This window comes from Populus euphratica, unplaced genomic scaffold, assembly GCF_000495115.2.
Source record: "Populus euphratica unplaced genomic scaffold, PopEup_1.0 scaffold138.1, whole genome shotgun sequence".
Lineage (NCBI taxonomy): Eukaryota > Viridiplantae > Streptophyta > Magnoliopsida > Malpighiales > Salicaceae > Populus > Populus euphratica.
In genome coordinates this window covers 277,628-290,183 of record NW_011500027.1, presented here as the reverse complement: position 1 = coordinate 290,183, position 12,556 = coordinate 277,628, and the positions used below count along the sequence as shown (strand labels likewise).

General features: G+C 29.2%; 1 protein-coding gene across 1 annotated transcript; it reads left to right on the top strand.

Moving 5' to 3' along the window:
• The first annotated feature begins 10,146 nt into the window (after positions 1 to 10,146).
• On the top strand, positions 10,147 to 12,169 carry HSFB3 (heat shock transcription factor B3). The gene is made up of 2 exons (XM_011049775.1): positions 10,147 to 10,637; positions 11,426 to 12,169. Exons 1-2 carry the CDS (start codon positions 10,407 to 10,409, stop codon positions 11,882 to 11,884), a joined length of 690 nt encoding a protein of 229 aa, XP_011048077.1. The 5' UTR covers positions 10,147 to 10,406; the 3' UTR covers positions 11,885 to 12,169.
• Positions 12,170 to 12,556: the final 387 nt, after the last annotated feature.

The following is a 12,556-nucleotide window of genomic DNA, read 5'->3' as shown; positions in this document are numbered from 1 at the left end:
ATATCGAGAAAGAAATTGACCAAGAAATGTGGAAACGTGTCCAACCTTTCCGAGCGAGTAAATGCAATATGGCAAGCAAGCGAGTGTGCTTACCCGCATGCAGTTTTTGTCAGTTCTCTTCTCCAAAACCCATAAATCACCAGGTCCGTTGCTGCGGAGCTTGTACTATTGGAACCTCGAAGAGTCCGGTGTCAGTGATTTCTACACCGTTGGATTGAGAGCAGAATCTAATCAACGGCTACGAAGGCAAAAGTTTTTGCTCCGTGACGTTGGCAGTTTAATGGCCTTACGAGCCACGTGGCCTTCAGATAGGATAACGCCAGTTGTCTTGAGCCACACCAGATAACCGAGCCTCATTTCCAAACAGCGAATTATCGCTCGCCACGTAGGAAAAGGATGCACATTGTATTCCTCTTCTCGGAATTCTCTTTTCAGAAACTGTATCGGGTCAACGGAAGGCCTTTTGGGTGTGGGCCTGCACCAAACCAAGTACTGATAAAAATTGACGGGGTAAATAACACGAATGAGATTGGGTATTCTCCGGTGAAGTGATTCTCCACACACACAAAAAAGAAACAATGAATAAGATTTCATTTTTAAAAATAATAATACCATTTTAATTTATTTAAAAAAATAAAAAAAATATGAAACATTAAACCAATTAATTGATACAGGTCTACTCTCTGACCAACTCACCCACCGACCAACAACTCAAACATTAAATCAGATTAATTCTCGAATCGTGTAATACTGTCATGATAGATTTTATTTCTACATTGCCAAGGTATTACATTAAAATCTCAAACATTGACCATTAAACCAAAAAAATACATAATAAATCTTTTATCAATGGAGTTGCCATGAGAAGGGTCAATTATCCATGATGTTTTGGGTGGGTTTTTTTTTTTTTTTTTTACACAACCCGTCTTGTACATTTTTCATTTTTACATGGGATGTTGTTGGGTTTTATGAGCAGAACAAGCAATATTACAGCAGAAAGATGGAGACAAAAGGCCAGGAATAAAGCTGAAGAGTAAACAGATAGAACAGGTGAGGTGGATAAGAAAAATCAAAAGAAGAGAGTATAGTGGCGAGGTCAAATCGAGATTTAAAATTGTAGAAAAAATATTGGAAGTCCCGAAGAAAAAAGAGAATTTAGTTTGGATCAAACAGGAGGTTGCTACTGATTTATGCATCCAATTGCTTTCATCCCAGTACTGTTATCAAAACGAAAGAAGCAAAGAAGTTCAAGACACTCCATGCGGACCAAGGGATTGAGTATCCACGTAAGCAACGAGGTAAGATTCCAGAGGACGACGTTGCTTGTCTGTTTTGTCCTGAATGATCATAGATTCTTATTACATAAAAGACTTACGGTTAAGCTTGAAAACTAGACAAGGTGTTAGGTGTGTAATAATTACAATGGTTTTATTTTGTTTATAGTTTTAAAACGGGTTTGTTAGGGGAAGCCCGAGTTAAAGAAGGGTTAATTTAAATATTTTTTAAAAAATAATCAAAACAATATTATTTTAATAAATAAAAAAAATCAATAACTTGATAGCTAAATTTTATCATATTATCGAGGTAACCTAAGTTTTTTATTAAATCAATTGAATTTATTTTAACTCATATCAATTTAAATCATGAGTTAATTTATTAGACTGAATTGATTCAGGGTTTTAAATCAATGCTTCTTTTTTTTTACTGTCTGTTTGGTTAACTTGCGGCATCGGAGAACAATTTTTTCATAGTGTTGACAAAATTAGTGGATTAATATAGCTCTTGACTTGATATAATTAGTGGATTAATATAACTATGAAGATTAATTTATTAATGGATAATAAGTCTAATCACTGTTTGAAAATTGAAATGGTCATATTAATTTTGCTTGAATAAAAAGTTCTAGAAATTAATCGGCCACCCTGACTTTGGCCCTGAAGCCGGCGGACCCTTTCAGAGCATGGGCGGTCGGCCACCTAGTTTTGGAATGTTTAATCTAGTAGCTGTCCAAAAACCAATCGGATTAAGCTAGTCTCTGTTTGCTTTTGGACATAAACAGACAATGGAGCATTTCCATCCCTCATTGCAGAAGCTACTACTACACATGTAGAATTGCTTAAAATCAAGTAAGATAATCTCCATCAAATGGTGTGTGTCTGTATATATATTTTAGTTTAGTTAGAGTTAGTTTTAAAACAAGTTTGAAAATTTTTATATTCCAACTATTATTTATTTGGTAAAATAACTATTTAAAAAATATTCATTCATTCGAATCAAATCGATCGGTATTCATTGAGCTTGAATTAAATTTTCATCTCTAATAACATTAAAAGAAGCTACAAGGCCTTGGAAAACACAATAAATGCAAACTAAAAAATATTGTTCATTTGAACGACGTAATAATTGTGTTGCCCTTTGCATCACAAAACTTAAAACTAATAATTAATTAATAAAGATAATAATATTTTTTCATATAGCACAATAATCATTATTAAATTGATAAGAGATAAGTAAGTTTTTTCACTTTTGGAAAATATAGTAAAAATACTTGAATATCTTTAAAAATAAAAAAATTTATTATTAGCATTAAAGGAAAATTTGGTATTTTTAAAATGATTTTTTCATAATTAGCATGTCAAATGAGAGGTAATAAAATGATCATGATATCCTTGGAAGTTAAAATTTTAGAACTAGTGTCAATAAGCTTTTTTATCTTTTCACAAAGGGTTTTTTTTTTATTATTATCATGTTAGCTTAAGAGAAATTTAATGTTTGGCTGGATATAAAAAATTAAAAAAATAGGAATTTGCATGATGTAAAACTTCAAAACAAATTTAATACGACCACACGTTACTACTTAGATTTTAAATTCTAAAAAAATACAAGAAAAGAGTTTTCGGCAAGACTTAATTACTTTTTGTGCGTGATCATAGAAGAAAAAACTTGATTTTAATATATGAAAATCTAGGTATAATGACAGTTGACTAAGAAAAAAGAAACTCGTCAACCATTTTTTAGTTTGGATTATTTTATATTTGAAGAATCTCATTTTGTTGGGTGTTAGCTTTAAATTAATATAATCGTGATCATAAAGTAGTAGTTTAGTAGGGAAACTCGAGAAGATGCCAAGTATTGCACTTATTTGATATTTTATTTCTTTCTATTTTTCACGTCTCCTCCGTTTACTTGTAGTGTGGGAAGATTTTTTTTCCCTTCAGTTGACTATATTCTTTAATTATAATAAAATTTTGACTTGATATATTATCTAGAATTAATTGAAAATAGATTTAATTTAATGTTTTAAAGTAATGGAATAGTCGATTTTTTAAGTCAATATTAGTTTTTCTTAGTTAAGAAGTTCTAAGAATTAATGTTTTAAACCTGTTATCATGTTATAATTTTATAAATAAGAAAACAAAGGGTAAGAGTACCTTATGATATGCACGCATCTTCAAAAAAACAAAAGCATTTTATTGATAAGAGGAAGGATAGGGACACATTATGATTACGATGCTAACATATCACGAAGAAAATAATTTCTAGCTATTTAAAAATTATAAAACAGATATAAAATATATCATCAAATTATTAGAATATTTTCAATTTTATATTTAAATTACATTTTTTTTATCAAATTCACCATTGAAATTATTTTACTTTTTTAAATCAAGGATTTCGGTTATAATCACTTAACAAAAATAAATAAATCCTTGTAAAATTTTTCTTATAAAAAAAATACAATTTAGATGAAAAATTGATGTAAATTTTTAAAAATAAATGAAAGTTTTTTAAAATGTTTTCTTTGGAAAATAAAGGTAAAATTTATACAAAGATGATAACGTTAAGATTATATATACTTGAGAGTGATATTTTTAAAATTCGCTCAAAATTATTTCTATCAACATCGACACCAAAATTCCCACATCATGATGTGAATCTTTCATTATGGCATGATGATATTGCCTGCAATTACTGCTTCCGGTCAGATGAGGTGTGCTGAGTGATGGTGGAAGGTTACCTTTGGTTGGCCAACTTGTTTGGAAGTGCAATTTTTTCTAGTGAAAAACCAACCATAGTTTTTCTTTGATTGATGGGCCTCGACATGCTTAAATTTTTTCAATCATGAAAAAAGATGTTTAGATGAGATCAATATTTTAATATATATATATATATATATATATATAATTGAGATTATGAGCAAGGAAAAATTATAATCTCACGTTTAGATGACATCAATATTTTTATAAGGTGGATAAAATTTTGGGTAGAGTCTAGTATAGAAAATTATGTTAAAATTTTATAAAAGTTTGGATGATTTCTTACTTTAATAATTTTTAAAAAAACAAAGAAGTCTCTTGTAAGATGGATATATATGCAATGTAAAATTTGTATTATGTGCGACAAATGGGGTAATTTAGTATAAGAAAGATTTTAAATAAAAAATTATTATATTTACATGCGTATCATGATATAAAATAAATAAAGATGCATTAGATTATATACTACTATAGAAAAGCTTGTTGGAGATTCATTGTCACTTCATTGTTGACATCATTTATCACTAAAAAAAACTTACCAAATAGTTTTTATCATCACTATAGAAAAGCTTGTTGGAGATTCATTGTCACTCCATTATTGACATCGTTTTATCACTAAAAAAAACTTACCAAATAGTTCTTATGCCATCGTAAAAGGCTTGATGGTGACTCCAAAAAAATATCACACATGCTGTTAAAGTCATGACTTGGAAAACAAAACAAAAAATAAATATTATTAAGTCAACATCTCATGCTTATATTTAATGAATTAAATTAATTTAATTGAAAAGCAAAATTTCTTTCAAAAAGTTTAAATTTAACAAAGAATGATAAATTTAAAAACCAGGGATAACCCAAGTTATTTTTAAAATACATAAAAAATCCTATAAAAAATAAATAAAAAAGGTAACAAAGCTTAATCTCCAATTAAATAAATAATAGAAGATGAAACTGAAAAATCATGAGTTTAAAAATATGAAAAAAAACCAAGCAAACTCAGGAAAAATCTTTTAAACTTGTTTAATCTTCCAAGTTCATAACCCATAAAATCCTATACTTGGACTCCATTAAAAAAATCAATTCCTAACCAATTTAACATTGAAGAATGAAATTGAAAAAAATTTAAATTTAAAAATTTTTTCAAAATAAAAAAATAGCAATCGAAAGAATAATAATCAAATCTAATAAAAAAAAAATGAACAATCAATTTAAAATTTTTTTCAAAGTAAAAAAATAGCAATCGAAAAAATAATAATCAAATCTAATAAAAAAAATGAATGAGGATGAAATCATAAAAACAATTTAATTTTAAAAATTATCTCAAATAAAACAAAATAGTAATTAAAATATTTGATCAAATCCAAAAAATATAAAAAATTAAGGAGGATGAAATTAAAAATAAATTCTAAATTTCTAAATTATTTCAAACAAAATAAATAGTAATCAAAATAAAAAAATCAAATCTAAAAGAGAAAAAAAATGAAGGGATGCTTTGAAATTTTTCAAGGTTAGGTATGGACTTTAGGGAGATGAAAGGAAAAAAAAAGCTATCAGGCCAAACCAGAGGTTCGTTAATTAAAACTGCTACTTTATGATGGAAGGGACACCAAGATGAATTGAACTCCGTCCAAGAAGCTAATGTTTAGCAGTCGCAAAATGCTCTACACGCTATCCAAAGATAGGAAAATCAACTCACACGTTAACTTATACACTGCATGTGTCAATAATTTTTTTAAAATAATATTTTATCTTTATTAAATTACAAAATTGCCTTTCAATTTACTTCATTATAACCAAAAAAATGATTGAAAATTAAAAAAAAAAGTTCCAGAAATTAAGTTTAGTTTTCAAAGGTAATTTAGTCATTTTATTCTATCAAAAAAGGTGAAAAGACTAAAAAGCCCCAATACTCTAGTTTGTACTAGATTTGTGGGCCCGCATTACATCACGAGCCAATATATGTTTTTGTCAATAAAAAAAGATGTTCGAGCATTTGAAGTATGTTTTAAAAAATAAAACTCAAGATATAGACTCAACAAAGAAAAAAAGAATGGAGAACCTGCAAAAACCAACAAATAAAAAAATTTAGGATAACCTGGGTTGTGTTGAACTCTGATATATCTCACTTGAAATGAAGTTCTAGAACTCTGATATAGTTAAAAATCTGAGGATTATTCAGATAGTAATAATTGGACAATAACAATTTAATATCTAGGCAATAACAATTCAATGTCTAGGAAGTAACAATTGAACAGTAATAATTCAATGTCTAGACAATAATAGTTGGATAATAACCGTTCAATATCTAAACAATAGCAGTTCAAAGTTAGACAGTAATGGTTAGACTTTCACGTGAATACTATATGTAAAAATATAAAATAATTGAGTCATGCAAACACTTGCACATTGAGATATTAACTCTGAAAATATACATGATATATATATGTGTATATTATTATGAGGAAATGAACATGTATAGAAAATAACATGTAAGAAATGAATTAATATGAATTCTTTTTAATAATCGACTTGAAGGAATCATAACCAAAAACTTTCTTGTGATTCAGGAGGAGCAACCAGGATTAGATCTTCTGTTAGAGGAAGACATGAGACAAGCAGAGCAGGTGCGTGATTTTCTCTCCTATTTGCGCTTATACAATTTAAAGTTCTTCTGGTGAATGCAGTTACAATAAATACCATGTTTAATGCAAATAAAGTTTAGCATATTTATAAGATTAGCCTCGGCTAATGACATTCGTGATCGGATTGTTGGGAGATGAATTAGAAGATTAGTTTCGGCTAATGGCATCGGTGAAAGGATTGCCGGAAAATGAATTACAAGATTAACTACGTTTAATGGCATCCGTGGTAGGATTGTCGAGAAATAAATTACAAGATTAGCTACGTTTAATGATATCCGTGATAGGGTTGTCGGGAAATGAATTACAAGAGTAGCTTGGGCTAATGATATCAGTGTTGGGATGCCTGAAAATGATTGATAAGATTTGATTTATAAAGGGTATTAGTGTTGCCTAAGAATGTCCAAGTTGGACTTTACAAAGTCACCCGGTGCATGCAAATAAATAAGAGTATTCAAATTAAGGATTTACAATTGAGTGTCAATCGGGTTTAGATGATTTACAAACAAAATACAAGTTAATTGTTAGAATTCCTATGAATCCGATAAAAAATTTATACTTCGTTCGTATAATACATGGGCGCATATATATATATATATATATATATATGTTTCTTTTATCAATATAATGGTATGTTCATTTATGTAATAGGTAATTCAATATTAAAGGAGATCATTAATTTAGGATTCCACTAAAATAAGGTCCGGAATTATAGGACCATGTGATGATGGATTGATTGAGAATATAGCAGCAGTCGATAACTTGGAATGTATTAAAAACAAATGAAACTCTGTCAAAATTTTGATAACTTGTTTTTAAAAAAATTACCTTCAAATTAAGAGTATATGTTAGGATCTTTTAGTGTTGTTCAAATTGTTTAGTCGGACTGTTATATTTTTGTTAATTGTTTTCTATTAATGGTAATTCAATCATTTTAATATGCTAAAATAATGTAAAAAAACTTATTTGATATTAATCAATTTGATAATAAGAAATAAAATTTGTTAAATAAAAAAACCATTTTTACCCTTAATAACAAGTTCATTAATTTTTTTTATGTGAAAGGAAAAAATACTATTAAATTGTGACAATTCATAATGCAATAAATCTTGATCTACGATAAAATATTGATATATATTAGTTGTTTTTATTTAATATTTTTTTGAACTATAATAATTCTTGTATATTCTTTTCTTTATTAAAATTATTCCCTACACAAAGTATTAATTATTAACATGTGATTAAGGAACAAACGTATGTAGAAGATTAGAATTTAGAACCATAATTCTCAAAGAAGAGAAAAGAAAGAAAAGAACAACACGACATCTAAATGTTTAAAACATTTGGTCAGATGTGCTCACGTGCCCTGTTTTCTTGAAGAGAAGAGGAAAGCTGCGAAACTCGATCCCAATGGGGTCGGCTCAAGATTCTTCCCTTTAATGTACCATTATCCTCATCCTTGCCGAACAATATTGCTTTTGACTTTAGTGTCGTGCTTTTCCTCTTTCTTTTTTTCTTTTTTGCATTTTACCACGAGGAGTATTCTTTTTATTTTATGCATTTATCATATTGATTTTTCTATATGTACTTTAAGAATGCATTCTTCACACTAACATGGTATGTTTATAAAATTTTAATTTCTTTAAATACAATTTTAAGATGTTTGAGAATGTGATATAAATAATGTTTTATACCTTTAAGAATGCATTCTTCACACTAACATGATATGTTTAGAAAATTTTAATTTCTTTAAATACAATTTCAAGATGTTTGAGAATGTGATATAAATGAAGTTTTATAAAAATTTTAATTTTTTATTGCTCAATATTTTTATATCTTTTAATGAGATGATGATGTCAAAAATAATTTTTTAAAAATAAAAAAAATATTATTTTGATTTATTTCTAAGCAAAAAATACATTTTAAAAACAATTTCAAAGACTTGATTTATAAATAAAAAATAAAGTTGATGTGGATTAACCCAAGATTTTTTTTAAAAAAATTGTTATTTTAATAACAAAATCAGTTTTTTTTACAATTTGGTATGTCAATATTTTGAATAAACGGTTAAGAACATGTTTGTTTTTAGTTTGAAAAGAGTTTTTTAAAAAAATTAAATTTTTAAATTTTTTTGGTTTCAAATTAATATTTTTTCATTGTTTTTAAATTATTTTAATATATTAATGTTAAAAATAATTTTTAAAAAATAAATAAATAATATTATTTTAATGTAATTTTAAATATAAATATAATTTCAAACAAACAGTTCATGGATTGAACCATTGGACGGGCCAAGTCCAACATAGAACGTATCGTCTCGGCTGAGTAGTAACCATAGCTATGCCGATGCCATGTGCGTTAGGCACAGTTCACACCACCGTGATCAGGTACATGAGGAAGGTGGGCAAATGGGAAAAGAGAAGCTGTGGTTGGTGAGGGAACTAGCACACGCTTTGAGTTATATTTCTATTGAAGATTTTTTTTTTAAAAAAAAAAACATAGAGAATTTTAAAGATGAAGTCAAGAAAGCTCAGCGACCAAAATAAGAACCTTCTATTATGTCCAAATGCCCTGAATTTCCACCTTTCTTTATCAACTTGCCTTCGCACTCTCCCACCATAACGCGTCGGCACACTCACCGATCTCATTGCTTAATGTTTCCCATCACCAAATTAGAGGATAAGTAAATTTCAGATTTAAATTTAAAATAAAATTGAAGGAAAGACGTTCTTGTTCTTCTGGGTTCTTGATCTTGTTAATGAAGTAATTAAAAACCTCTTTTTTTTTTCTTTTTTTGGTCAAAGTGAGAATCTTTTTATCAATATATATAAAAATAACTCTACAAAAAATGCCACCACAGAGACCTATTAAAATACAAGTGAAATTAACCATCTAGGTGGTGGCCAAGTGATAAGGACTTGGGATCAAGGGGTTTGCTCCCTCTGTGGTCTCAGGTTCGAGTTTTTGGTTGCTCATATGATGGCCACTGGAGGCTTACATGGTCGTTAACTTCAGGACCCGTGGGATTAGTCGTGGTGCGCGCAAGCTGGCCCGGATATCCACGTTAATCTAAAAAAAAATACAAGTGAAATTCGTGAAATCTAGTTGGAATTAAGAACCCTAACAAAAGATTTAATTGTTTCTTAGGAAACATTCAATAAATTAATTCAAACAATAAAAAAGATTAGTTTTACACCAAACCTCAAGCATGAACAAGGAATAATTTAGCTATGCATATGCCACAGTAGCAGCAGAAAATCTTTGTTGTTGTCTTTCATTGACCAGTCAAACTGATTATTGCAACGATCAAGAAACAAGTGGTATGATCCAAAGGTGCACAGCATGCATTCCTAAATAGTAAAATTTGGACCAACATCCAGCATGCAGCTACAAGTCACACTATATATAAAATCGTATTATAGTGTAATACATGACATGTTTATTCTGACTATATATATATATATATAAGAATAGTCTAGCCTTAGAAAATACGTTCCAACCATTTCTTTCTTCTTGAAAAGAGAGAGAGAAAGGAGAAGGAAAAGACCTTGCATTTCTCATGAACTGTGGAGTCGTCTTGCTGGGTTTTTATTGTTGGGGTTGGGAGTTCTTAACAGCCCTTCTTCTCTTCTCTGCCTCTTCTCCTTAAAAATCTTGTAATATCATCCAATAATCTCCTTTTCTCTTTGTTTTTTTTTTTGTCCTTTCTTCTTTTTCTTTGAATAAATTCATGGCAGATGACAAGGGTTTATTAGAATATGTTAGAAAATCAACCCCGCCACCTTTTTTATTAAAAACCTACATGTTAGTGGAGGATCTGGCGACCGATGATGTGATATCATGGAACGGGGAGGGGACCGGATTTGTGGTGTGGCAACCGGCTGAGTTCTCTCGTGATCTCCTACCAACACTCTTCAAGCATAGCAATTTCTCTAGCTTTGTCCGGCAACTCAATACTTATGTATGTATTAAAGTTTATACTACCCTTTTTTTGGTTCTTGATTCTGCATGGTATTTTATCTATTCAAAGTTCTTAATTGTTCTTGGTTCAGTTGACTTAATTGGTTCTTAATTAAGATTTGAATCATCTTCTTGGTTTTTATTTTTTTTCCTTCTTTAATCTTTTCTAGGTTGTTGAATGAAAGAATATAGGTTAATGGCCCTGTCTAACCTAACTTTCTACTTTGTCTTAATTAATCAATTAATTCTTGCAAAACTTAGACTTTAGAGCTTGGTAATTCCAAGTAAAGTGAGTCAGAAGTTTCATGCCTTGCATCGTTTAATTTATTATTATATTTTTGTTACAAAAAGGAAAAACTTTAGAAGCCACATGTTTTTGGTGGATTTTTTCAACATGAGTTTATATATATATATATATATATATATGCAGGAAGGAGGGGAGGGAGGGAGGAGGGTTAGAAAGGTAAATTAAAATAGTGTAATTAGATGGTACACACACACGCACTCTTTTGCCTCTCAAGTCATCCTTTTTTCTAGTTTCAAATCTCTTCTTTTTTATACTGGAAAAAAAAAAACCTTGAACTATTCATAGGAAAAAAAAGTAAATCTAAACCTGGAGTAACACGATCCTTTACTAATTAACCACAATTAGATAGACCCTAAAAAAGTAATGATGCTAATCAAGAATTCTTCAAAGTTTTGTCATTTTGTCGAGGCACGTTTTGTTTTGCCTTCTTTGAGTCGAAGGACAGATTCCCTATGTTTCTTTCATGTCATTGTTATGAATAGGGTTTTCGAAAAGTTTCAACGAGCCGGTGGGAGTTTTGCAATGACATGTTTCGGAAGGGAGAAAGAGAGCTACTACGCCAAATTCGTCGAAGAAAAGCTTGGACTAACAAGCAACAACCTATTGCACCATTAATTCAAGTCACACCACAAGAGTTTGAAGAAGATCAAAGATCATCATCCACTTTATCATCGTCCGAATACTCTACTCTAGTTGATGAAAATAAACGACTCAAGAAAGAAAATGGGGTCTTGAGCACTGAGCTTACTAGCATGAAAAGAAAGTGCAAGGAGCTACTTGATTTAGTAGCTAAAAACGCACATTTGGAGAAAGAAGAGGAAGATGAAAGGCCAAAGTTGTTTGGTGTGAGATTGGAAGTCGAGGGGGAGAGGGAGAAGAAGAGGAAGAGAGCAGAGATTAGAGAAAGTGCAACCATTTTACTATCTCAATCATGCAAATAAAATGTGTGTCGTGTAGAATAATCTAAGGACAAGTCATCAGCTACTAAAACAAAAAAATGAAGTAGCTAGCGTAATTAGACACAGAAAAGTTTGAAGTTGTATTCTCTGTTGTTGTTGCTGCAGTAATGAACAAGATCTGTACATTGCCAAGTATCTTTAAGGGTGTTAAAACGGGCACAAGCCCCCCTTATGTCAGCTACATGATTGAGTGAAGTTAACATATGTTTCTTGTTGTTGAAAATGTATAATATACACAAATTTTACATGGTTTGCTTGGCAATGCAACTGCCGTTCGGAGGAGTAAGTTACAATATTTATATTGCTCACACAACCCAACTCAAAATCTCTATTCATTTTTCTTGGATAACTAGTGTTTGATACACGGGATTGGATAGAATATAAGTATATAAATTTTATTAAAAAATAATATAAATTATATTATAATTATCACCTAACATATTAAAATATTAAGTTAAAATATTTTTTTATATAATATTAGAATTTTGATAATCAAACGGTCATAAATTTAAATTTCATTATCCTTATTTATTTAATAAAAATTAAATATAAGATAATATAAATCTATATAAATTAAAAATTAAAAATTTTTTTAATTAAAAAATAATATAAATTATATTCTACTAACACAACTAATAATTTAAGTTATTTTAA